The following is a 26,523-nucleotide window of genomic DNA, read 5'->3' as shown; positions in this document are numbered from 1 at the left end:
TGCCATCAGCGCCATCTTGTAATGGCGAATGTGAAGGCGGCTCCTTACAGTCCACGAGCGGGACCTGTGCTCTGCCGTACACTTTACATCCACCAAGCTTCACAGAGGCTAATCAGAGGACAGGGAGGTAAGGGCTGCCCCTTCGTGGCTACCCTAGGAGTTGGGTGCAAGCCCCTGAGAGATCAGGTTTGGGCATTCCCTTGGGAGACAGGGTGTTGGGGAGAGCCCCAACACTCACAGATCCAGCCTGATCTTCTTGAGGGCCACAAGCTGCCCAGTCACTTTGTTCCTGGCCTTGTAGACCACCCCGTAGGTCCCCTCTCCGATCTTCTCTACCTTCTGGAACACATCCATGTCTGTAGAGCTGCCCGGGGAAACAGACCACATCTGGACATTTAAATTTTACAGCAAGAATCAATCCTGTCCCCCAGACTCCAGTCTCCACATAACACCCACCACAGCCCCAGCCAAGGCCTGGCTCTCCCCATGCACTGCCTGCCACCCATCTTGCTCGGGAAGATGGCTCAAGGCTGAGGACTGCTTCTTGCCCAGTCCGCCTGACTCAGCTCCAGGCGGCTTCTCCAGCGCCTGGCTACGGAATGCAGGAGAGCCCAAACTTCTACCTTAGCCCATGCCTGGGTCCAAGCAAAGCTACGCTCTGGGGGCCACAAGAATCGACCCATAAAAGCTGTACAGGGGAGCTGACAGCATGAGGCAGAGGTTAGGAGTAGGCCAAAGCTTCTGAGACCACAATCCCACCCTGGGTCACACATCAGGACCCTGGACCTCAGCCTTACCCGTCTGGCGATTCTTAGCCTCCACTGAGGTCAGAACCCCAGTAATAGTGAGCCTTTTTGAGTCCTGGGCCCCCCCAACTCTGCCCCTAGGTCCCTAGCCGTCTCCCCTCAGCCTCCTAGCCCAGAATTCACCAGAAGCCTTCGGCAGGCTGCAGCTTCTCTGTCAGGCAAGCTGTCTGCTTGTGGCTCCCCCTGCTGGCCCCTTCTGGCTGCAGCCGGCTCCGCATCAGCACACACACTATACGCTCATACTCTTTATTCAGGAACCCTTCACATCCCTCACAAGCCACAGCGCCAGGGCCCTGGGGTGGGGAATCATATTCATTTTTGTTTTTCTTCTTTGAGAGAAAGAGGGCATATGTGTCATGTAGCCCAGACTGGCTTTAAACTCCTCCCGCCTCTCCCTGCCTGCACTGGGATTGCAGCATGGGCCACTACGGCCAGATTGGGTGGGCTTTCTGGTCAGTCCAGAGTTTGGGGAAGGGGCACCTGCTGCCCCCTGTTCTCTGGTTCCAGACTAAGGCTGTCACTGGGAAGCGACTGAGGAGCAGGTGTAGGGGGTTGCAAGGTGCTGGCGTCTCCTATTGGCTGCTGCCTCTTCTGCAGGTGCCGCCTCTGCTCCAAGATGGCTTTCTCTAACAGGGACAGATCCATCCCCTCCACACAGGTGAGCAGTCGGGCCCTCACCACAAAAGCTCCACCTGGAAGACAGAGAGATGCCGAGGCATTAGCAGGGACTTCCTGGAGGGTCTGTGACCATCACTGCCGACTCTGGGACTCTGAGTGTTCTCAGACTAGTTCACTCCTGAGGCACTAAGAAAGCTGGCAATCTGTCTCCAGGAGACTCAGAGCCTGGGCCTGCCATGCTCTGCAGAGGGCAGGAAAGTGGACCTCCACACATTTTACACACACACACACACACACACACACACACACACACACACACCTATTATTCCTTTGCCTTCCAAAAGCCCAGGGCTCAGGAAATACTCTGTCTGCCCTAAGGGAAAGGCCTCCTTGGGACTCTGGGACCAGGTCCTGGAAAATTGGGGTGAAGGGAAACCATGTCTGATAAATCTAAGGGTCTGAGCTCCAGCAAGTTTGGCCTCGATGGGGCGAGTCACTCGCACACAGCTCTTCAGTGACATGTACACAGTTGCAGAGTGTGCATAGAGTTCCCTGACAGGGCAAAGGGGGCACTGGATCCCCTGAAAGTGGAGTTGCAGGTGGTTGTGAGCCCCTGTGTAGGTGCTGGGAATCAAAACCATGTCCTTTTCTTTTTCTTTTTTTTTTTTCTTTTTAGATTTATTTATTTATTATATGTAAGTACACTGTAGCTGTCTTCAGACACTCCAGAAGAGGGCGCCAGATCTCGGTACAGATGGTTGTGAGCCACCATGTGGTTGCTGGGAATTGAACTCTGGACCTTCGGAAGAGCAGTCGGGTGCTCTTACCCACTGAGCCATCTCACCAGCCCCCATGTCCTTTTCAAGAGCAGCGAGTGCTTTTAACCACTGAGCCATCGCTCCAGTCCCAATACCTATTCATGCTCAGATTTATTTTATGTGTATGGACACTTTTGCCTGCGTGGAGGCGTGCGTACCCAGTGTGTGTGCCTGGTATCTCCGGATGACAAAAGAGGGGGTCCTATCTTCTAGAACTGGATTTATGGATGGTCCTGAGCCACCGTATGGATGTTGGGAATGGAGCCAAAGTCTTCTGCAAAGGCAATGAGTGCTCTTAATCACAGAGCCATCTCTCTAGCCCCTACTTAGGTTTAGACAGGGTTTATAGCGTCCAGGCTGTCCTGAAATTTCCGATGTATCCTAGAATGGTCCAGAACACTTGATCCCCCTGCCTTTCCCTCCCAAGTACTAGGATTGCAGGTGCATGTCACATCCCTGGCTCCCTGTGATTATTAGAAAAACTTTCTCCACAAGTTCTCCTTGCTTCCCAGGAACTTCCACGAACAACTCGGTGTTCCAGGACATTGCCACATCTGCTTTGGATGCACTGGAGACATCAGGCTTAGGTCTAGCCTGGCCTTTCAGGTCTAGACCATTCACTCACTGCAACCAGTCTGGGGCAGAACTTATCATCAAGATGTCTAGGTTTCAACCACCTACACAGATCACCCATGAGAAAAAAAATGGACTTATTTGAGCCTCAGTTCCTTGGTGCCAAGTTACAGAGATGCTGCGCTTGCAGAGGTCTCAGAGTGTGACCCTGTCTGCATCTACTGATGGGTGTTGGTTGCCCATCATCACCTCTCAGGCCTCTGGACAGGGGGTGTCTATATACGTTAATCAAATATTCATACCGCCCTGAGCCCTGAGAAGCCTGGGGCACACTTAGCTGTAAAGGGTTTTTTGTTTTTGTTTTTTACAATGTAAGTACACTGTCACTGTCTTCAGACACACCAGAAGAGGGCATTGGATGCCATTACAGATGGTTGTGAGCCACCATGTGGTTGCTGGGAATTGAACTCAGGACCTCTGGAAGAGCAGTCAATGTTCTCAACCTCTGAGCCAGCTCTCCAGAGTTTATAAGAGCTCCAAGAACAAGAACAGAATGAGATGTTCCCAGCATCTCAGCAGCTGCTTGGGGGCTGGAGAGATGGTCAGACAGGAGTACCTGCTCCTCTTCAGGAGTCTGAGTCCTAGCCCGTCAGGTGACTCTCATGCACAGGTCTAGCCTCTGTGAAAGCCTGTACACACACACACCCACCCACCCCCCACGCAAACAATAAATAACTTAAAACAAACGGCAGCAGTAACAACAAAAACCAAGTGAAGACACACCAGAACAACGGGAAAAGAAGAAGCCAGGCGTGATGGTGCACACCTTTCAACCCAACACTGAGGAGCGACTGATGGAAGATCTCTGTGAGTTCAAGGCCAGCCTGCTCTATATAGCAAGTTCCAGGACAGCCAGGATGACACAGATAGAGACACCCGGTCTAAAAACAAAATGAACTGAAACAAAAATGGAGGGCACGGGAGGAGTTTGTTGAGAGCCCTTGCTTATGATTTGATTGTGACACCATGGGGGGGTGTGGGGTTCCACAATGAGAGGTGGGAGACACAGAACTCAAGGCAGGATCCTGTGTCAAATATTTCCAAACTTCTGGGGTGAAGATTTTCTTAGAAATCTGCTTAATGTCGGGCACTGGTGGTCCACGCCTTTAATCCCAGCACTCGGGAGGCAGAGGCAGGCAGATTTCTGAGTTCGAGACCAGCTTGGTCTACAGAGTGAGTTCCAGGACAGCCAGGGCTACACAGAGGAACCCTGCCTTGAAAAACCAAAAAAAAAAAAAAAAAAAAAAAAAAAAAAGTAAGAAAAGTAAAGAAAAAGAAAAAAAAGAAATCTGCTTAAATTTCACAGACTCTTAAAAGGTGCTTGCTTATACTTTAGAAGATTTAAATTTGTAAATTAGATATATATGTGTGTTCTATGAATGTGCGCATATGAGTGCAGGTGCCTATGAAGGCCTGAAGAGAATACTGGCTCCCCTGGAGCTGGAGTTACAGGTGGCTGTGAGCTGCCTGTGTGGGTGCCGGGAAGCAGGCTTGGATCCTGTGGAAGAGCAGCGAGTGGTCGCAGCCGTTGAGCCTTGGCTCCTGCTCATTCCATTCATCAGTCTCAGTTGGCTTTATCGTTTATTGTCTACAGAGCAAGCGGTCCCCAGAATGGACGGCTTCTCAGTGGCTCAGTCAGGCCATGGCTGCAGTCCAGGTGCTCCAGCCCATTCTGGATGGAAGGAGGAGAGATGGGAGTGCATGTGTGGCATCTGAGGATGGCAGCCTGTGGGTAGAAGGTGTGAGGTAAAGCAGGCAGGAAAGGGCTTGCCTAGAGTCCTAGCCCTTGGCAGGGTGTGGCTGAACAAAAATCCCATTTCAAAAAATAAATAGAGCACTGCTAGTGTGTGCAAGGACCTGGGTTTGACCTTCAGCACAAACAAAAAACATACATATACACATACACACACATATGCACATACACATACCTATGCACATACACATACCTATGCACATACACACAGGGTCTGGGAGATGGGTTGGAGGTTAAGAGCATGCAGAGGACCTGAGCTCAGTTCCCAACCTAAGTTCAGTTGCTCACAAGTCTTTGATCCAGTTCTGGGCGGATCCAAAGCCACAGGTCTCTATGGGTACCTGCATATATGTGTATATACCTACACACAGACAGACAGGAACACACACATACACACACATTTAAAAGTAAAATAAATCTTCAAGAGAAGGGAAAAGGCCGGGTATGCAACTCAGCTGGCAGAGCACTTGGCTAGCACCCCCTCAGCCTAGCATCCGAGCTCCCACGAGCACCACATGAATCGGACACGCTAGCACATGCCTGTAACCCGGCACCAGGAGATCAGGAGGTCAAGGTTCTTCTCCAATCAGCTAGGGAGTCTGTTGTACATGAGAGACCATCTAAGAATAGTCACACACAACCACGTGCCTAGCATGCAGGAGGCCCAGGTTCAAGCCTAAGCACACATGCAACTGTCAGGTACCACTGCCCTGTGGTGTGGAGACCACTAGTGCTGGCCTGTGCGCCTTAATGGCAGTCACTCGACGACGACATCAGAGGGTAGTCCTTGTACTGTCACCCCAAACCCACCAAGTCCTCATCCCTGCTCACACTCCTGGGTCCTGTGTCCTTCCTCTGTTGTACTGTGTTTCCCTCTTCCAGTGTCCTTATAAGATTCTCACCTTTTCTCTGGGACTTGGCTGAAACCTGGCTTTATCCATACCAACAGGTCCTACTGTGCAGGAGGTGAGTCCAGAGTTCACCTGCTGCTCGGGTTTCACATTACACGCCCTGCTCCTTCCCACTGATAACTGTTTACAGAACAGTTTACCTCTGCTCCAGTTCTCCCTCCCACACCCACCTCGCACCTTGGACTGGTTTGTTCTAGAATCTTACACCCCTGTTTGTTCTCAGTATCTTCCTGACCTTTCACTCCTACTGCAGCCTTCTTCACCCCTTGGTCTCCTGGACTCCCTCACCTTCTCTGTCCCTTCCGCTGGCCCTAAGTACCTCCCAGCCATTTTCCTGGTATTGTAGGAATCAGCCTTGGCCTTCCAACCTGCCTGCCTGATGCATCTCCAGCCTCTGCCTTCCCCCGTCACATCACTGACGAGTACAGAGAAGCCTCAGACCACAAAACAGATCCTCACTGTAACACAGGGACTTCAGAGTCTCCTCTCACTGAACAGCTTCCCTGCTCTGTCTAGAAACTCTTCTATGTCCTGGCTAGCCTGGCCTCACGCTCAGTGACAGTTATGCAGGCATTACCAAGCATGTAACTCTCCTGCCTCATACCTATCTCTCCTAGAAAAATTCCTTTACCTTTGTGTTGCCACCTCTGAGCTTGGCTTCCTTCCCCAAACTCCCTTCTTCTTTTCACTCATAACTCTCTGAGGTATGGCCTTGCCAAGATACCCAGGCTGCCCCTGAACTCACTCTGTATTCCTGGTAGGCCTGGAACTTCCTGGGCAGCTAAGATTACAGTCACTGTGTAACACCAGGCCTATTTGTTGCCAACGACTTCAATTAGTTCAAAACATCTAGCAGAGAGGATATTTTGAGTATTCTGAGCACACACAAACACACACACACACACACATACAGAATATAAATGCCTACAGAGATTGATATACCAATTGTCATGGACATGTACTGAAATGTCACCTTGTGCCCATAGTATGGCTATACAATCACCATGTCACAATTAAAAGTTTTTACAAGTCAGGCGTGGTGGTGCAAGCCTTTAGTCCCAGCACTTGGGAGGCAGAGGCAGGCGGATTTCTGAGATTGAGGCCAGCGTGGTCTACAAAGTGAGTTCCAGGAGAGCCAGGGCTACACAGAGAAACCCTGTCTCAAAAAAACCAAAAAAAAAAAAAAAAAAAGTTTTTACAATAGTTTTTAAAAGGTGAGAAAAGAGGTTTGTGAGGTGGCAGTTGTTACAGCCAGTATGCTTATACTAGGTGTGATTATTACTAATTACACACAGGGGAAGATGTTTAGAAACACCTCAGACAGGGACCCATCAGGGCCTTGGATGGTACCAAGCGGTGTCAGGTTCCGGGAGTTGATCACATAGCTGGTGCTGTTCCACACTAGTCTCCTGGCTGGCTCTAGATATAAAACATGGGAGAAAGGTTCCTCTGCCCGACCTCTCCTTTGTCCTCAGAACTTTCAACCTGGACACAGGGCACAGCACATGTTTGATGGACCTTTGTATCCGCCAGGACTTAAGGCCAGGCCCAGGAAGGATGAAAGCCGTGTACCTTCTGCTCAGGGGAGAGGTCAGGACAGGCATGGCCACACTCAGCCAGCTCAGGGCTCCAACCACGGCTCGTTCATCAATTCCTTACTCCACATCACAGTGGCACATTAAAATCCTCAGGAAATGCACAAAAACGTTATAAGGGAGGAAGGCAAGCAGAAGGTGGAGCACGGCCTTAGAGAGCACCAGGCCAGCACACAATGCTCAAGGAGGCCGATGTGAGCGTGTGCGCCCATACAGTGAATGAGGAGGGTGTTTGTTTTTTTTAAGATTTATTTATTTATTTTATGCATATGAGTACACTGTAGCTATCTTCAGACACACATCAGAAGAGGGCATCCGATCCCATTACAGATGGTTGTGAGCTACGACATGGTTGCTGGGAATTGAACTCAGGACCTCTGGAAGAGTAGTCAGTGCTCTTAACCCCTGAGCCACCTCTCCAGCCCAGGTTTTTTTTTGTTTTTTTGTTTGTTTGTTTTTTAAGATAAAAGGCCCTTAGTGCCTCCTCTCATTTCTCTCTCAAATCAGTTATGAGGGAAGGAACTCTGACCTTCAAATCTTAAATCTGGGTCAGAGGAACTTTTATTAAGTCCATTATAATTAAAATCAGCACTATTTAATTAATTACATTAATTGAAGTCCTGGGATTAAAGGCGTGTGCCATCACTGCCTGGCTGCTAAAATCAATTTTAAAAATGCTAAGAGAAGTCTAAAAATTAGATGGTTGTGGTTACATACATGCAAAATCCTAGTTCTCAGGAGTTAGAGGCAGGTGGATCACAAATTCAAGGCCAGCCTGGGCTATATATTGAGAGACTCTGTCTCCAAACAAGGGGAAGGGAGGGAGAGTTTTATGCCATAGCCAGTCTAGTGGCACGTTTATGAGGGAGGCAGGGGCAGGGGCAGGGGCAGGGGCAGAGGCCAGGGGATCACAGTTTTAGCTTTTAAAATTTTAAAGATGTATTTACCTGTGTGTATGACTATCTGTGTGTATGTCTGTGCAGAGATCAGACAAGCATGTCACATCCTGTGAACCTGGAACTATGGGCAGTTATGAGCTGCCATGTGGGTGCTACAAATATGTATCATAACGGGCATGGTCATCTACAAGAACAGCAAGTGCTCTTAATTGCTGAGCTTTCTCCAGCTCCAACCACAAGTATAAGGCCAGCCTTGGCTATACTACTAATTAGAGGTGAGCCCAGGATATATGAAACCGTCTCAAAAGCAACACACACACTAAATAAATAAGAACAAATTTTATATGTTTTTTAAAAAACTTAAAAAAAAAAAAAAACCAACTAAACACAGACAGGAAGTACAGTATGCTATTAACCATGTAAAGGAAAATGGCATAGAAAAAAATCCTGGGGACGCCGGAACTCTCCGGCTTAAGTGACTTACTGCTCCCTGGCAGCGGATCCTGCACTGTCTCTCTTTCTGATCATTTTCTGAAGATTTTTTTTTTAAAGATTTATTTATTTTACTTATTTGAGTACACTGTTGCTGTCTTCAGACACACCAGAAGAGGGCATCAGATCCCATTACAGATGGTTGTGAGCCACCATGTGGGTGCTGGGAATTGAACTCAGGACCTCTGGAAGAGCAGTCAGTGCTCTTAACCGCTGTTTATTTTGTTACTTTATACACGTAGGTGTTTTGCCTGCACGCATGTGTACCACATCCATGCATGTATGCAGTCCCCGTGGAGGCTGAGTGAGGGAGTCGGATCTCCAGAGCCTGAGGTTATGGACGGTTATGAGGCTTCGTGTGGGTGCTGGGAATTGAACTGGGGTCTGCAAGAGCGACAAAGCGACAAGTACTCTGAACTGATGAGACATGTCTCCAGCCCCTTGCACTGTTGAGGTCAGTAAATTTAACTTTTAAATAAAACTCCTTGCTGCTTGCTGAGAGAGATGGACAGACTACTGACTACCGGAGCCAGGTTCAGCATCACGTACCTGCAGTGCCAATTACCTAGAAGGCTAAGGCGAGAGGATCAGCTGAGCTCAGGGAGAACCTGACAGGACAATGTAAGGAGACATTGTCTCTAATTAAACAAAGTTGGAAAGTACTGGCCGGAAGTTAGTAACGGTAATTGCTCTAGGTAGGGTTAAAGGTGAACTCCTCTGTTTCTTTCCCTCCCGGTTCCCTCCATCTCTGCACTGCTGCTGATGAACCATGGCCTTCTCCATGCCAGGCAAGCGCTCCACTCCTCACCTACAGCCTCAGCCCCCTTTCCTGCTTCTTTTTACTCTGTAAATTCTCTACAAGGAACACTCGCTCCTTTGATAGAAGAGTTAGGGAAGCAAATGCTAACAGACACCCAGCTACACCACTGATAAATCCCCCAGGGGGAGAGAAGTCACCGCCCCCTCTCCAGCACCTGGGAGCACAGCCTGATCAATGACTCTTGTATTTTTTTTTTAAAGCAGGGATTAGAACCCAGGACTGGTGCATGCTGGGCGCCTACCCCTTACCCACACTTCAGCCTGGCCCCCGATGCTCTCTGCCAGACAGACTGCTGCCAGACAGACTGCTGCCAGACAGACTGCTGCCCCACACTACTTTTAACTCCCCCCTGCATTTTCTCTCTCATGGGGACTTCCTGGCCCGTCACTACAGCCCCGTCTTCTCTTGAGTCATAAGATGGAAATTAGGGCCTGTGGGCATCTTAGGAAAGATCTAAGCCAACTACCTCACATACAGAGCCTCAGAACCTGGCTCTTCTCTTTTGTCACGTCTCCATGGTGACATCTCTTCATATGGCTGGTTCATTCCAGTCCAATTACACACGTTTCCCAAGAGTCCTTGACCTCTTGGGCTGATCTGTAGGCAAGGATAACCCCAGCAGGTCACAGGACAGGCCCAGCCCATTCCTACCCTAATTAGTCTTCATGTGTTGGCCTGTGCATGCCATGGCACACGTGTGCACATCAGAGGCTAACCTTGGGAGTCGGGCCTTGCCTTTCACCTTGTTTGAGGTAAGGCCTTTTGCTCACCCCTGTGTACAGCAGTCTGGCCTCTTGTCTCTGCTTCCCATCTCCTTGTGGGAATACTGGAATCAGAAATTTATTGAGGTTCTTGTTGTGCTCTGGGAAACTGAACTTCTGGGAAACTCACATTTCTGTGGCAAGCATTTAACCACTGAGCTACAGCCCAGCCCATTTCTCTGGCTCTTTTGTTTGTTTGTTTGTTTTGTTTTTGTTTTAGACAGAGTCTCTCTCTGTCTTTTTTTTTGGTTTTTTGTTTTTGTTTTTGTTTTGAGACAGGGTTTCTCTGTATAGCCCTGGTGTAGCCCAGCCTGGCCTTGAACTCACAGAGACCCACCTGCCTCTGCCTCCCAAGTGCTGAGACTAAAGGCGTGGGCCCCAGGTCCAGTGCATTCTCAATTTACAGGAGCCAGCGTGAAGCAGGTTGTAGGTAGCACACCTTACCCTCCATACGCTCCAGGTCCCCAAGAACCATGTACAGGAAGTTCACATGAGCCTCAAAAGGCTCCACCAAGTTGGTGCAGACAAGCAGTTGACACTGATCAGGTTTCTGCGGAGCTGCCAGGGTCATGAGGGAGCGTGCCATGTCATAGAGATACAACCTGGAGGGCACAGGAAGTGTGAACATTTCTACTCACAGTCAAGCCCACCACCAAGCTCCAAAGGTTTGAAGAGGCCAGAAAGTACACGGAAGCCCATGCTTGGCCTCAATCTGATCTAAGAAATAAAATATAAGCAACAGATCTAAACACAACACATGTTTCTCACTACCACACGGATAGGGTGTCTTTCACATTCTTACTCTTGCTTTGAACTTGGTAGACAAGGTCTCAGTATGTTTCCCTGGCTGGCCTGTAACTCAATATGTAGACCAAGCTGGCCCTGAACTCGCCTGCCTCTGCTTCCCAAGGGCTGGAAATAAAGGCAGGAGCCACCATACCCAGCTTATTTTTTTTCTCTTTTGAGAAACGACATTGCCAAGCTACCCAAGCAGGCCTTAAACCTCAGATGCTTCTACACCGCCTTCCAAATGGGGACAGCGTGTCCCATGCTTGTGTCACTTTACTCTCAGGTAACTTGTGACATAACAACATACAACTAACACAATTGTGTGTATGTGTTCATAATTAGGCAAAATTATACTAAAACTGAATTAGTAGAGTGTTTTAGGAGGGGAGCTATTTAGCTATCTGTCTCCTACCACATGAAGAGATGAGCCTTACCTGCCAAATGTTCGCAGTGTGCTTCCTTCGGGGGCGTGGCCATTACTGACCTCCCAGGGAAAGTAATAGACCCCAGGCTTAGGCAGCATTGTCAGCACCAGGATCCAAATCGTTGGCACAGGACTTTGAAGATTCCTGATAAATCAAGCCAACCACAAGTTTTGAGAGATTTCCCACATTTGGAAGACTAGCTGTCTGTTAGCATTTCTCCTAGGCTCCACCCCACAGTTACCTGGCAATAGCCAAGTGATGCCTGGCTTACTATCAAAGGGTCTGGCCCCTCCTTAATTTCTTACTCTCTGCCCTTTCTCTCCTTGTCCCTTCTCCCTCCCTCGCCACTGTGTTCATGGCCGGCCTAGACTCCTCTACACTCTCTTCCCCACTCCTCTCTCTCTGTCTCTACTTCCTCCTCAACTCCCCTTCCCATGCCCTAAATAAACTATTCTATACTATACCATCACATGCTGGTCCCTCCAGGGTTAGGGATACCTCAGCATGGGCCCGCAGAGGTACCCCCTTCCACCTCACTATACCTCGTTTCTACCAAACATATCCTAGGTCCTTCTTTTTTTTAATTTATTATTTATTATATGTAAGTAAACTGTAGCTGTCTTCAGACACTCCAGAAGAGAGGGTCAGATCTCATTACAGGTGGTTGTGAGCCACCATGTGGTTGCTAGGATTTGAACTTCGGACCTTCGGAAGAGCAGTCGGGTGCTCTTACCCACTGAGCCATCTCACCAGCCCCCTTCTTTTTTATAAAACGTAACACTAGCCCCAGTAGGAAGGGCTTTGAAAGTGAAAAGGTTTTTTTATATAGGTTATGAGTTCCCATGTTAATGTACAAGCCTGCATCACACACCGACCCGTATACATTAGACATAAGGAAAAGCTACAGAGAAAAAGCACTGTCCCACTGCAGTCTCCGTTCTGAGTTCATAAAGCAGAGGTCTGTAAAGTAGTACATGTTAGCTGGGTGGTGGTGGCGCATGCCTTTGATCCTAGCACTTGGGAGGCAGAGGCAAGTGAACCTGTGAGTTCGAGGCCATCCTGGATTACCAGAGAAGTTCCAGAACAGCCATAAGCACACAGAAAGACCATGCCTCAGAAAATAAAACAAAAGAATGCACGCATGCATTCAATCTTTGTGAGCAAGACGGCCTCTATGTCTGCTCACCTCTGCCACAGAGGTGCTTTTGATTGTGATCTTATGTGTATGAGTATTTGGCTGCGTGTGTTTCTATGAGCAAAGGCCCGAGGAGCCAGGAGATGGTAAAAGGATCCCCTGGAACTCAAGTTACAGACATTTGTGAGCTCCCATGTGGGTACTGGAAATCCAACCCAGGTCCTTTGGAAAAGCGGCATGCCTATCGAGGCCAGAAGAGGGTGTCAGTTTCCTTGGACTGGATTTCTGGGCAGTTGTGAGTCACCTGATGTGGGTGCTGGGAACTGAACTCAGGTCCTCTGCAAGAGCAACAAGTGCTTCTAACCCTGGCTGAGCCATCTCTGCGGCCCTTGAACATTTTCCTTTAAAGACTGGGTTTCACTCTGGGGTCCCACCTGGCTTCTAACTTTCTTCCTCCCAGATAGATCAGCTTCTCAATGCTTGCACTGATAGTATGCACTATTACATGAAGCTCTGTGGACCTTTGACCCCAGATTTCCTGCTTTTAGAAATGGGCCAGTAAATGTCTGCCACTTGGGTCACTCTGTGGCTTTCTGTTGCAACAGTTCAGGGCAGGTAACAGAATATCACTTCTGACTCTAGATTAGGTTCAGACTAAGACACTTCATAAAGGACAGAGCCACTCAACAGTAAAGCCACGAAAAGAAATGTAGATAAGACGGTGGTAGCCCGAATCAACATTACGTTATCTTCATCAACATTAAGTTATCTTAACCGTAGTCATTCTGTAAATGTCCTTATTTGTAGGAAATTTGTACATATGGGTAAATAAAGGAAGACTTACACAAAGTTTCCTTACACAGCTCCAAAACAGGGAGTGAATAAATAAGGCTGACCTCCGGGTGACAGATAAAGCAATGATAACTAGAGAACCTGGGTGAAAGGTGGATTGCTTCTTTATTCTCTTACTGAGATCCACCAAAAATAAAAAAATCCATAATTGGTGGTCAGACTACAGAACTCCCTATAAATGGTATGAAAGGTCACCTCTCTCTATAACCAACAGAAGTCAGTCTTAGCTTGGTTCAAGGTGCCACACTGGGTGGGAAGTTGCCTAGTGTCAGCCTTTATTTTCCGTCTCCTTCTGACTCACAGACTCAGGGCCTGTACCTGAGCCTTTCCTGATACTCAAACAGGTTTTATTCATCTAGTTTTAGACAAAAACACGTGGCAGGTGGGAGTTGGGTGGCACGTGCCTTAATCCCAGCACTTGGGAGGCAGAGGCAGAGGTAGAGGCAGACGAATCTCTGACTTTGAGGCCAGCCTGGTACACAGAATGAGTTCCAGGACAGCCAGGGCTACACAGAGAAACCCTGCTACAAAAAAAACCAAACAAACAAACAGCCATGTAGCTCTATGTGGCTTCTAACTCACAACATTATGTAGTAAATCAGGCTGGCCTCAAACTTACAGAGATCACCCTGCCTCTGCTGCCTGACAACAGTCTTTTTGAAAAAGATAAACAGCATTTACTATTGGTGTATACACATGTATATGCGTGTCAGAACACACAAGTGGAGGTCAGAAGACAACCTTGTGGAGCTGGTTCTCTTGTTTCAAAACCTTTATGTGGGACTGGAGAGATGGCTCAGAGATTAAGAGCTGACTGCTCTTCCAGAGGCCCTGAGTTCAATTCCCAGCAACCAAGTGGTGGCTCACAACCATCTGTAATGGGATCTGATGCCCTCCTCTGGTTTGTCCGAGAAGAAACACAATGTAGTCACGTACATAGAATAAATAAATCTTAAAAAAACAAACAAACCAACCTTTATGTGGGTTCTGGGACTGACCTCAGGCCTGTGGACTTGCATGCCAGGAAGCAAGTGCCTTTATCTACTGAGCCAGCTCAGCAGCCCAATGTGAACAGCTTGTTGTTTTCCAGACTTCCATGACTCCTCTTCTAGATGCCCTTTTATATCAGATATTTATAAGTATGTCTCTGAAACTGGGTCTTTTTCCTCTATCTACTGCCCTGCCCAGCCTGTACCCCCACACTGATTTATCTCATTCACTGCAGTGTACTGAGTAATCAGATCTCAAACAGTGTGACTGTGCTCACCCGATTATCATCCCCATGAGGGCAGGGCTCTCTGATGACTGTTTTCTTTGCGCCTACCAGGTTTTTTTGTTTTTAAATAATTTATTCTTGTTCTACATGCATTGGTATTTTGCCTATGTATGTCTGTGTGAGGGTGTCAGATCCCCTAAACCTGGAGTTACAGACAGTTGTGAGCTGTCATGTAGGGGCTGGGAATTGAACCCAAGTCCCCTGGAAGAACAGTCAGTGTGCTTAACCACTGAGCCATCTCTCCAGCCCATGCCTACCAGTTTTGGGGCATTATTAACTATGAATGGAAAAACAGATCCATGAAGAGAATAAAAATCAAGACAGCCATCCTACGCTTGCTGGGCACTGAGCTAATGTCATACCTTACTACCCTCACGAATGTTAATCTGCCAGCATTGGCCTTTATCAGCAGGCAGAACCAGCTCTGCTTGCACTGTCCACCCAGGTTAATGGCTTCAATATTAACTGTCAGTCCACTCTCAGAGGTTATCTGAATCCCCTCATCTTGCCATTTCCAATTTTGTACTGATTCTTTTGTTGTTTTTGCTGGTTTCTGTTGTTGTTATTATTTTGAGACAGGGCCTCAATATGTAGCCTTGACTGGCTTGGAACTCACTATGTAGACCAGGATGGCACAGAACTCATAGAGATCCACCTGCCTCTGCCTCTGAGTGGGAGGACTCAAGGCATCCCCACCCCACCCAACTGTACTGCGATTCTTATGCAGCTATAATTAAAACTCATGGTTCAAAGTGCTGCCTTAAACCAAACTAACAGCTCTCTACAACCCAGGTTGGTCTTGAACTTGTGATCTTCCTGCCTCAGCCTCCTGAGTAGCTGACGTTCCAGGCCTATGCCAACAGGCCAGGTCAAACTTCCAATTGTTGATAAGTCTGACCATACCTTTCCCTCTCTGAGATACTGCCAAAGGTTTGCCATGTAGTCTTTTTCCTTTACACCAGTAAGCAATAGCCTTGGTTTTTATCTCATCAATAACTTGTGAATTGTATTTGGGATCCAAGCTTCTGCTAAGAGGAATAAAATTCACAAGAACCAAACTAAACAAGATATTAGTGCCTAAGTGTCCTTGAAAATAGCCTCAGTAACAGAACCTTGCTCAGGTATATGGAGCCAGAGCCAAAGGTACAATCAACAACAATGATATAGTCTTTATTTAACTTTTCAGAATTTTTCTTCTTTTCCCTTTTAAACTTTTAAATTTTGTGGAGCTGAGGATAGAGCTGAGAGGTCTATCTCCTGCATCAAGAAAAAAAAAAGTGTGCCAGGCGTGGTGGTGGCGCACGCCTTTTATCCCAGCACTCCGGAGGCAGAGGCAGGCAGATTTCTGAGTTTGAGGCCAGTCTGGTCTACAAAGTGAGTTCCAGGACAGCCAGGGCTATACAGAGAAACCCTGTCTCGAAAAACAAACAAACAAACAAACAAACAAGAAAGAAAGAAAGAAAAAAGAAAAGAAAGTGCATTAAAATACTGCATTTTGGTGGCTCCATTAACTTTTGCATTCAGGATAAAGCCTTCATTCGTTTAGCCCATTCTCAGCACCGTTACTGTAAAAGGGTCTTACATATGTTGTTACAAGGGCAAGTTAGAGAGGTAATGAAGAAATGTAGTTCTTTTTGGTGGCATGAAATCAAATGAAGAAAGAGTGCATTTTACTTAGCACTTAAAGGCTTTTTGAAACAAGGCATTACACAGCCCAGGCTGCCTTCAGTCCGATTTTATACAGCTGATAATGATCTTGGACCTCGAGATCCTCAGACGTCCACTTGAAGTTGCAAGCACGGTGCCCAGTTTATGCTGTGCTTTGAGATTATATTTTGGCTTTAGTGCATGCTAGACATCTCTGGCCTACTACTTAGCAATTTTTAAGGAATAAAAGACAAACTGGTGAAAACTGGCTGTCTTTGAGGCTCAGGAACTCTTTGTTACAAGTCCTACGCTAGAACTTCTTAGGCGTGGGTACATTTTACATCTTCGATGACGATAATGATACGGCAAAGTAAAGTCTAGATTTCAAAAATTCTAGGACCTGCCCTGCCGGTTTAGGTGGGAAAAGTCTTGGACTATAAAATGTAGAGAAACTGGACCTGTTCCCTCTCGCTCAAAATCCAGGCCCAGTGCATAAACCCGGAAACTCTGCAGGACCAGGTCCTTGCATCCCAAGTCTCTAAAGTCAGTCTAGTCGGCAATATTTTTAGCCAACGACAAAGAACCGTCTCCCGAACGTAACCTTTGTCCTGGTACCCTTTCGCTCCAATTTGGTTGGGTTCCAGTAAAATCAACAGCTTTCCCCTATTAGCCTCCTCACCCCGCCGGAGACCCTTGACACCCACTCCCTTCTGGTTTCCGGGGACACTTTGGCGAGAGGGCCCCCCCCGCCCCCCCCCGCCCTAGCCTGAAAGTAGGTGAGTCCCACAGCGCAGGCGCATTCCCGCCCCTCAAGGCCCTGGCCAATCGGTTGCGCGCGTCTCCAAGGCTCTTTTCCTCCCGGAAAGATCACGTGAACCTGGAGAAGTGAGGCCCGGAAAGAGCCCCACTCCCCTTCCAGTGCCACTGCGGTCCCTTGACCTTCTACCTTGCTCTCCTTGGCGAGGAGCCGCTCGGGGACCTCCCCTGGCCCGCAGCAGGGGATTCGTCCGTCCGGCGGGCGGTACCAGCGTCGGGGATTGCAGCCGGTCACGTGAGGAGTGGCGGCGGGGCCGGGGCGGGGCCGGCCCGAGGGGGCGGGGCCGAGGGCTGTCTCGCTCGGCTCTTAGGGCCCGGTCGGCGCCTGAGCTGAGGACACAGGTTATCTAGCTTTGGTGTCTGTCACTTCTGTCGCCACCTCCTCTGCCCCCAGCAATGGTCTCCGTCATGAATCCCGATCTGCGCAAGGAGCGGGCCGCCGCCACCTTCAATCCGGAGTTAATCACGCACATCTTGGATGGTAGTCCGGAGAACACCCGGCGCCGTCGAGAAATCGGTGAGACTGGAGGGCCGGGCCTCTGTCTTCTACTGAACCAGGCGAAAGACCCCCGTGAATAAGGATTTGGGGCCTCTGGACTTTAGGGGAAGCGGGGACCCCTACTTCGATGGGGCGTCCAGTGTCAGGATTAGGAAGGGATCGTCCTCCGTTCTAAATCTGATGGGAGTCAGGAGGGGGAGTACCTGTTTCTCTTGATGTCATTTAACCCTCTTTCAGAGAACTTGATTCTGAACGATCCAGACTTCCAACATGAGGACTACAACTTCCTCACTCGAAGCCAGCGTTACGAGGTGGCTGTTAAGAAGAGTGCCACCATGGTGAAGAAGATGAGGGAATTTGGCATCGCAGACCCTGAAGAAATCATATGGTTTAAAAAGTAGGTGTACCTTAGCACATTAGTGTATGCCCAAACTACAGCTGCAGTCCGGGGAGGTCTTCTTACCTTGCATGTCGTTTAAAGGCTTAAATTGAACACTTAATGATTCAATTTTATGTGTGAAAAATAATATTACTTTTGCATCTAGATCTTTTAGTAGGATAGCATAGCATATTTGTAAAATGCTAATAATGAACGGTTGTGCCCAAAATCGTTTTTTTATTTTAAAAAACTTTAAGGGATGGTGAGGTGGCTACCCGGCCTAATCATCTGATTTCAATTTGTAGAAAGAGAGTCACCTCCCTTAGGTTGTCCTCTGACCATTTGCTAAAGGTGGCTATTGTACTCACACACACAATAAAATGAAACTTTAATTTATAAAATTCTTTTGAACTGGGCCATGGTGACCCATGCCTTTAATCTCAGCACTTCGGAGGCGGCAGAGGCAGGCTGATCTCTGGTTTTGAGACCAGCCTGGTCTGCAGAGCCAGTTCCTTTTTATCCTGTCTGCAGGACAGCCAGGGTTACACAGCGAAACTGTGGGAGAGGATGGGCCAGAAGGCCGGACAAACACTAGTGAAGCCCTCTGGGGGGATGGGGGAGACAGAGAGGCAAATAATAAAAAAGCTTTTTGTTCCAAACATCCCTATGAAAGTTCTTTAAGTGCAAAGTGAACCTTCACTTTGTAAGAAAGCTTTCTGATACCAAGGGTGTGGCTCCGTGGAACACAGATTGCCTAGTGTCCCAAGGGTGGGGCTCCGTGGAACACAGATTGCCTAGTGTCCCAAGGCTGTGGGTTTGATTCTCAGCACTGAAGACAAAACAGAGGGGGTGGGGAAATCCGCCTACTGATTTTCTGAGGAGCTGTATTGCAAGACCAGACATTTAACTATTTTTGGAACAGATTCTGTTTTTATGTAATGGGTAGTTTGAATATAAAGTAATAGAAAGTGTGAGAGTCCATGGAGAACCTGTCAGACCTCAGAATGAATCCGATATTCTCAGAACCACATTCTAAGAACGTCGCATTGTCGGATGTAATGATGGCGTTGCCTACTGGCTGTCCGGTTGGGAAGACCCGCTTTAGTCTGTGGTTGAGGAAAGCCGTTTATTCTCAGACACTCATCTGTTACACTTTGCTTTTCTGTTATACATAAGGGGGCTGGAGACATGGCTCAGTGGTTAAGAACAGCGTCTCATCTTCAGGGGACCCAGGTTCAATTCCCAGCACCATCACAACTGTCTGTAACTCCAGTTCCAGGTTATCTGACACCCCCGCATAGGCGTACATACAGGCAAAACACCAATGCATATGGAATAAATAAGTCACTAAAAAGGACTTTTAAAAAATTACATATAAAGGTCCCCCTCCCCCTAACCCTAAAGTCATCCTCGCACAGGTGTTTTGCTTGCAGTGGCTCTGCTGCTTCTCCTTTATTTCCTTTAAAGCCTCTGTTGGGTTTTTACATAGTAGAGGAACTCGTCAGCGTCTTCATTAATAGAGATAAAATTGGGAGGCTGGAGATACACCTCGACAGTATAGAGCCTTTACCTAGCATGCACAGTTAACTAGGTTTAGTCCCCAGCATTTATAAATAAATAAATAAATAAATAATAGAGGGGGTCAGTCATCTGTTAAGAGCACTGGCTGCTCTTCCCCAGGTCCTGAGTTCAATTCCTAGCAACCACATGGTGGCTCACACCCATCTGTAAAGTTGAGACCAGGAGACCACTCACTTGTGCCTCGCATGTTCCAGATCCTGGATGACATCTGCGACACCTTAGCAACAACAACAAAATTTTGTTTTTGTTTTCTTTTGAAGTTTGGCTTTGTCTTTTGAGATAGGTTAATCTCTTAAGTCACTATGTAGTCCAAGCTGGCTTCCAACCCCAAATATTCTTTCTGCCTCAGCCTCTTTACTGCTGGGGTTACAGAGGTAAGCCACCCTGGCTGGCTTAAAAAGCTTAAATGTTATTAAGAATATGTTTTCAAGAACTAATATAAATATTACAATTCCTGCCTCGTGTGGTAATGGTTACTTCTTTTTCCTTTGAGTTACAGATGCAGTGCATCCAGAGTCTGTTTTTTTTTTCTTTAGGTTTTTTAAGACAGGGTTTCTCTGTGTAGCCCTGGCTGTCCTGGAACTCACTTTGTAGACCAGGCTGGCCTCGAACTCAGAAATCTGCCTGCCTCTGCCTCCCAAGTGCTGGGATCAAAGGCGTGTGCCACCACGGCCCGGCCAGAGTCTGTTTCATAATTCACCCATTACTGTGACAATGAAGTGGTTTGCTTCGCTCCTTAGGCCTTCCTCAGAACTCCACTAGATCTTACTAATCAGAAATACTAGTTTACTTGTGCTTGTAATCTATGCACATGGGAGGTGGAGCCAGATCAGAGTCATCCTACCGTATATCCAGTTTGAGGACCGTCCAAGCTACATTTCCAGTTATTTATTCACGGTTAGTTTCGGCAGCCCAAATCAGAAGACTCACCAACGTCCAAATACTTGCTTTGTTTCTAAAGCTTGTAATCTGTGGGATTCGGGTGAGTCCTAGGGAGAAGTGTTGCCAAATGGACTGAGCTGGGTTCACAAGCAGAAGCTGCTGAAATTTAATATCTTCTCAGGACAACATGGAGGAGAGCTGTTGTTTGGTAGAGTGGATGATACAGCATATTTTATAACCTTTGTAACTGCACGACAAGCAGCCAGACTCAAGTGAGGTCACAGAGACCTAGAACAAAGTCCTTCCTGTGGACCATGCCTCATGGGAAACATGAAATACTAGCGATAAGTTTCAGTGCCCTTTGAAACAGGAAGTGTTCCCAGGATGTGACGGGAAGTCTGTTTAAGTTGAAGGAGCAGACTGGTAGTTAGCCTTCGTAGTGACTGCTGTCAAGTCGCTCTGAGCATACAGGCTCATCTGTTTCTTGAACCATTATTCTTTCTTGCCCAGTATCTTTTTTTATTTATTTTTATTGTTTATTTACATGTACATGTGTGTGTGCCTGTATGTGTGCATGTGCCCAGGGATGGGGCAGTCCTTGGAGCTGGAGTTACAAGCTACCTGATGAGGGCGCTGGGGGGTTGAACGCTGGTCCTCTGAGAGAACAGTACATGTTCTTAACCACTGAGCCATCTCTCCAGCCCCCCTGCCCAGTTTCCTGTCACTTGCTGGAGATGGCTTACTTTTCACCTAGTAATAAACATTTAGAGGGGAAAAAAAAAACCCTTACCATTCATTGTGAGGTACAGTGGGCATGGTCAATGAGGGCCGAGGACTAGAATTACTGAGGCAGGGGGATTTCCAGGAATTTATGGCAATTACTGTTATCTTTGTTGTGTGTTTATTACTAACCCCGCTCCCGTCTGTTTGCTTTTGTGTTTTGAGGCTGGGTTTTTCTGTGTAGCTCTGACTATGTAGATCAGGCTGGCCACAAACTTGGAGATCTGCCTGGAAGGTGTGCATCACCACTGCCCAGCTGTGGCTGCAGCTACCGTTGCAGCTGCGGCTTCGCCTTCTTCTTCCTCTTCTTCCTCCTCCTCCTCCTCCTCTTCCTTCTCTTCCTTCTCCTCTTCCTTCTTTTCTTCCTCCTCCCCCTCCTCCTTCTCCTCCTTCCCCCCTCTTTTTCTTCTCCTCCCCCTCCTCTTCTTCCTCTTCCTCTTCTTCCTCTTCCTCCTTCTCCTCCAAATAAGGCTTTTTTTTTTTAAATCTATTTATCTATATTCTATGCACATTGGTACTTTGCCTGCATGTGTGTCTGAGTGAAGATGTCTGATCATCTGGAACTGGAGTTACGGACGGTTGTGAGCTGTCATGTGGGTGCTGGGAATTGAACCCAGGTCCTCTGCAAAAACATTAAGTGCTCTTAACCACTAAGCCATCTTTCCAGGATCTGCTATTTCTTTTTAAGACTGGGTCTCTTATGTTTTGTTTGAGGTTTGTCATCTTTTTTTTTCTTTTAATGTGTTGTTTTTATAAAATTGATTTTTAAAAAATAATTGATGAAAGTAGATGTTTGCAATCGTGTTTGTTTATATTCCACTGTCTTGCCTGGTGCCAGAGGGGGTTAAAAGCAGTGTGGGCTCCCCTGGAAGTGGCGTTACAAAAGGTTGTGAACGACCCTGTGAGTGCTAGGAGCTGAAGCTACGTCTTCTGGGAGATCAGCCAGTGCGCTGAACGGCTGAGTCCTCCATCACCTGGTTCACAGACAGGTCTTAGCTGTAGCTCCCATTATCCTTCAACTCCTGCCTTGGCTTATTGATTGCTTATGACTCTACTGCTTGCTCTCAAGTTCCAACAAGGGTCGGTTGGGGTTTTTTGTAGACTCCTTGGGCTTTTAAAACTGATTCATTGAGGCTGGTAAAGGGACATATCCATTGATAAGGTCCTGAAGTCTAGCCCAGTCCTTATGATAATTAATTAAATCTGATTTCTTTCTTTCTTTTTTTTTTTTTTTTTGGTTTTTTGAGACAGGGTTTCAGGGTTTCTCTGTATCACCCTGGCTGCCCTGGAACTCACTCTGTAGACCAGGCTGGCCTCAAACTCAAAAATCTGCCTGCCTCTGCCTCCGGAGTGCTGGGATTAAAGGCGTGCGCCACCACGCCCAGCTCTTTCTTTTTTTTAGATTTATTTATTTTACTTATTTGAGTACACAATTGCTGTCTTCAGACACACTAGAAGAGGGCATCAAATCCCATTACAGATGGTTGTGAGCTACCATGTGGGTGCTGGGAATTGAACTCAGGACCTTTAGAAGAGCAGTCAGTGCTCTTAAAGCTGAGCCATCTCTTCAGCCCCCTTCTTTTCTTTTCTTTTGTTGAGGACAGGGTCTCCCTATAGTGGGACTTTCTTGAATCCTTCAGAGGTATAAATAAGACATGGAGACTTGTCACATAGGTTAAAGCTTTGACCTTTGGCTAGGGCAGTCTCGCAGCTACTGTAAACTTAACCTGACTATCCTGGCCATGACCTGTCAGTCATGTGGCTAGTTCTGCACCTCTCTGCTGCACTGCTGACGTCAGTCCTGTTCCCTTTGTCCTTTGTATCTCTTCTCCCAGCATCCCTCCCCTTCCCCTACCTCCTCCCCCTCCCCCCAAGTTCTGCCCTCCACTTCTTGCCCAGATATTGGCTGTCAAACCTTTTTTTTTTTAAAGATTCTTTTTTTTAAAAGATTTATTTATTTATTTATTATATGTAAGTACACTGTAGCTGGGATTTGAACTCTGGACCTTCGGAAGAGCAGTCGGGTGCTCTTACCCACTGAGCCATCTCACCAGCCCTGGCTGTCAACTCTTTATTATAGCCAATCAGATACAATACTGTATTGCCTCAGACTAATGAGAATTAATATTATAAGACTTAATAAGAATTAATATTTTTAAAATATGAGGCCAGCTGGAGAGATGGCTCAGAGTTAAGAGCATTGACTGGCTCTTTCAGAGATCCTCAGTTCAATTCCCAGCAACCATGGGGTGGCTCACAACTTTCTGGTGTATCTAAAAACAGCTATAGTGCCCTTTTATTTAAAAAAAAAAAAATCGTTCTTTAGGAAAAAAAAAAGCCAGGCGGTAGTGGTGCACACCTTTAATCCCAGCACTTGGGAGGCAGAGGCAGGTGGATTTCTGAGTTGGAGGGCAGCCTGGTCTACAAAGTGAGTTCTGGGATAGCCAGGGCTACACAGAGAAAACCTGTCTCAAAAAAACCTAAAAAACCAAAACAAACAAAAAAAGGCCATTGATAGGCCATAGAAATAACAATACGGGGCTGGAGAGATGGCTCGGTGGTTAAGAGCACTGACTGCTCTTCCAGAGGTCCTGAGTTCAATCCCAGCAACCACATGGTGGCTCACAACCATCTGTAATGCTATCTGATGCCCTCTCTTGGTGTGTCTGAAGACAGCTACAGTGTACTTATATATAATAAATAAATAAATGAATAAATAAATAAATAAATCTTTAAAAATAATAGGAACAACAATACCAAGATCCTGCCAGCATTTAGCTCTTTGCTGGTCCAGAGACACAGCCTGGCCCAGTGTGCCCCAGCATCTGCCTAGGTAGCTTCAGCATTCACTTCCTCCCATTCCAGCTCTAGCTGTTTGCATTCTCAGGTGAACACTACCACTTCTAGCTCTCTCTCTTCTAAAGCTAAATTTCATGTGGTTTAGGGAAGGGAGAAACAACAAAAAATTTAATTAAAAAAGAAAAACAGGGCTGGAGAGATGGCTCAGTGGCTAAGAACGCTGACTGCTCTTCCAAAGGTCGTGAGTCCAAATCCCAGCAACCACATGATGGCTCACAACCAACCATCTGTAATGAGATCTGACGGCCTTTTCTGGGGTGTCTGAAGACAGCTGCAGTGTACTTTTATGATAAATAACTCTTTAAAAAAGAAAAAGAAAATCAATAGCGTATGTGTCCTCTCTGTCTCCTCCTCCTTAATTGTAGGCCTGCCTAGCCTAGAGCTCACTATGTAGACTCTGCTGCCTTTGGACTCTTCAGATGCCTGCCTGCCTCCGCCTTCTGAGTGCTGGGCTCCTCGCCTATGCCGCCACGCCCAGCTCCTCTCATTTTGCATAGGAGCTTTTGAGTTAAAATCCTTATCACATTTTCCAGTTTTCAGAGTAGTTTATTGAATTAAAATTCAATAGTCTTTTCAGCTCCTTCATGGAAATGTGGGTGTGTTTTATATTATACCTTATTTCTCAGAACTTGCTGTGTTTTCTCTTTCCTTTTATCTATCCATCCATCCCCATGAGGGGATGGGGAGAAAGTGTGTGAATGGCAGTGGTTTTAGTGAGACTCAGACACCTTAGGCCGCTGCTCTGGTCTTACCCTGGAGCTGATGTACACGTCTGTCTGTCTGTCTGTCTGTCACTCTCATCAGGCTGTTGGTGCTTAGCTCCGTTCTCCCTTTGTATTCCTGTCTCTTCTGATTTCCTATCTGGTTTTTGCTTTGTAGCCCAGGCTGTCTTCAGACTCAAGATCTTCCTGCCTCAGTGCCCTGCTGTTTCCTGAGGTTCTAAGCATGTTCCGTTCCAGCTCCACTCAGTTTAAAATATCTGGTGATGAATATGATGCTACAGAAATCAAAGACAAAAGGCACTTCATTATTTAGGGCTTTTTATTATTATCTATGTGCAGTTTTGTTTTGTTTTATTTTGTTTTATTTTTCAAGACAGGGTTTCTCTGTGTAGCTCTGGCTGACCTGGAACTCACTCTGAAGACCAACCTAGCCTCAAACTCACAAAGATCTACCTGCCTCTGCCCCGCCAAGAGCTGGGATTAAAGCCAGCCACCGCCGCCTGTCTCTTCTGTGTACTTATGTTGGCTAGTCAGTTATCTCATGGGCTTTAGGTCATTTGTTTCCAGCACACCCAAAAAGTGATTTGTTTGTTTTGCTGGGCAGTGAACAGAGTGTCTCCTGCTAGACAAAGCCAGGCAAAGGCAGGCAGAGAAAGCATCCTGCCCCAGCTGGAAAGTGACCTTTCTGCCCTGACCACACTGCTGAAACCATTGATGGCGGAGCAAGCGGTCACTGAACAGCAGCAGCAGCAGCGGCATCTGTTCACGTCCCCCAGGACTGACTGCACAAGTCACGGTCTCTCATACACAGGCACTGGAGTTGCAGGAGCTCATTTGTGTTGATTGGCAACATCAGTCTCAGCCTGGGTGGCTGTGAGCAGAAGAGGCCAGGGCTGCCTTGTGTGCTGTTTATTTCTGAAATAGAATAGTAGGCAGTTGCTGTGGTTGCTGCTGCTGCTTTAAGGTGATGGGCTCCGTGGTGTGACAGTCTTCCCTTCCTACCTACGTAGTCCTTGCTCTGCTCCTTGTGAAGCCCAAGCTCTCCTGGGTGAGAAGTTTTCAAAGTCACTTAGCTGACACATCATTTGTACTTCAAATTCTTCTGGTGCACACGGAGCCTGTAGGAAGCAGGTGACTGGTGAGGTTTGTTTGTGTCTTCACCTTTCATGGGTGCTGTTTTCGGAAAAGGCAGTCAAGGGCTAGATCGTGTACACCTTCCTTAATCTGAAGCAGTGCTTGCTGGTGACTTTTAATGCTCACATTAGATATCCTGGAGACCTTTACAGATAGTGATCCTGCCCTGAATGCGTACTTATTCCTCAGGGCACTTGCTTCGGTCACCTGGCGGTGGGTGGGTGTAGTCCTAGCCCATGGGTGTAGTCCTAGCACTTGGGCATGATGGATGAGTGTGAATCTTGGGAGTGGGAGACTGCACTGAGCCTCAAATAACATTCTGTGGCAGCCAGAGTTAGGTAGTGAGACCCTGGCTCATAAAAATTTTCTTTCTTTAAATAGATATTCTTTGTTGTTTTTTAACAGCTCTATAAAGAATATTTTGTGGAGTTCCTTAACTTCAAAGCGAATTAAACCTGAAAGTAACACCAAGGTGCCCAGCGCTGACTCAGAACAGCCAGCCAGGCAGACCAGAGGAGGCACAAAGCCCACTGTTTTAGATAAGTGTAGAATTTACACAAAACTTCTTTTTAAAAAAAACAGAACAAGCAGTCGTTGGTTGTGTCAGGGTGGAACCAGACTGGGTCTTCCTGAGGTGCCTG

At 47.2% G+C, this 26,523-nt stretch overlaps 3 protein-coding genes across 4 annotated transcripts in view; 1 reads left to right on the top strand and 2 right to left on the bottom strand.

Annotated features, from left to right (window-relative positions):
- Positions 1 to 354, bottom strand: part of Cdk3 (cyclin dependent kinase 3) — a 4,316-nt gene extending 3,962 nt beyond the window's left edge. Inside the window, 1 exon segment of the mRNA XM_021177929.1 lies at positions 239 to 354. Coding sequence (XP_021033588.1) covers positions 239 to 354 — 116 coding nt within the window.
- Positions 355 to 1,036: 682 nt separating this feature from the next.
- Ten1 (TEN1 subunit of CST complex) lies at positions 1,037 to 17,300 on the bottom strand. The gene is made up of 4 exons (XM_021176182.2): positions 17,177 to 17,300; positions 11,330 to 11,464; positions 10,551 to 10,708; positions 1,037 to 1,498 (listed from the first exon to the last, which is right to left on the bottom strand). Exons 2-4 carry the CDS (start codon positions 11,416 to 11,418, stop codon positions 1,260 to 1,262), a joined length of 486 nt encoding a protein of 161 aa, XP_021031841.1. The 5' UTR covers positions 11,419 to 11,464; positions 17,177 to 17,300; the 3' UTR covers positions 1,037 to 1,259.
- The window catches only part of Acox1 (acyl-CoA oxidase 1), a 28,074-nt gene continuing 18,671 nt past the window's right edge, over positions 17,121 to 26,523 (top strand). For both annotated transcript variants that reach the window (XM_021176180.2, XM_021176179.2), the window contains exons 1-2: positions 17,121 to 17,563; positions 17,783 to 17,942. In XM_021176180.2, the coding sequence (XP_021031839.1) occupies positions 17,443 to 17,563; positions 17,783 to 17,942 (281 nt within the window). In that variant the 5' untranslated portion in view covers positions 17,121 to 17,442. The remainder of the gene's footprint in view (positions 17,564 to 17,782; positions 17,943 to 26,523) is intronic.

The sequence above is a fragment of the Mus caroli genome, chromosome 11, assembly GCF_900094665.2.
Source record: "Mus caroli chromosome 11, CAROLI_EIJ_v1.1, whole genome shotgun sequence".
NCBI classification, from domain to species: Eukaryota; Metazoa; Chordata; class Mammalia; order Rodentia; family Muridae; genus Mus; species Mus caroli.
The sequence above is the reverse complement of the archived record's forward strand: the minus strand, read 5'-3'. Positions and strand labels throughout refer to the sequence as shown.

Bases quoted from the DNA above. Each gene is read 5' to 3' on its own strand.
- Ten1 (XM_021176182.2), bottom strand. From the start codon at position 11,418: ATGCTGCCTAAGCCTGGGGTCTATTACTTTCCCTGGGAGGTCAGTAAT. The intron at 10,709-11,329 runs GTAAGGCTCATC...TGTGCCCTCCAG, and splicing joins ACACTGCGAACATTTGGCAG to GTTGTATCTCTATGACATGG. The intron at 1,499-10,550 runs GTAAGGTGTGCT...TCTGTCTTCCAG, and splicing joins GGACCTGGAGCGTATGGAGG to GTGGAGCTTTTGTGGTGAGG.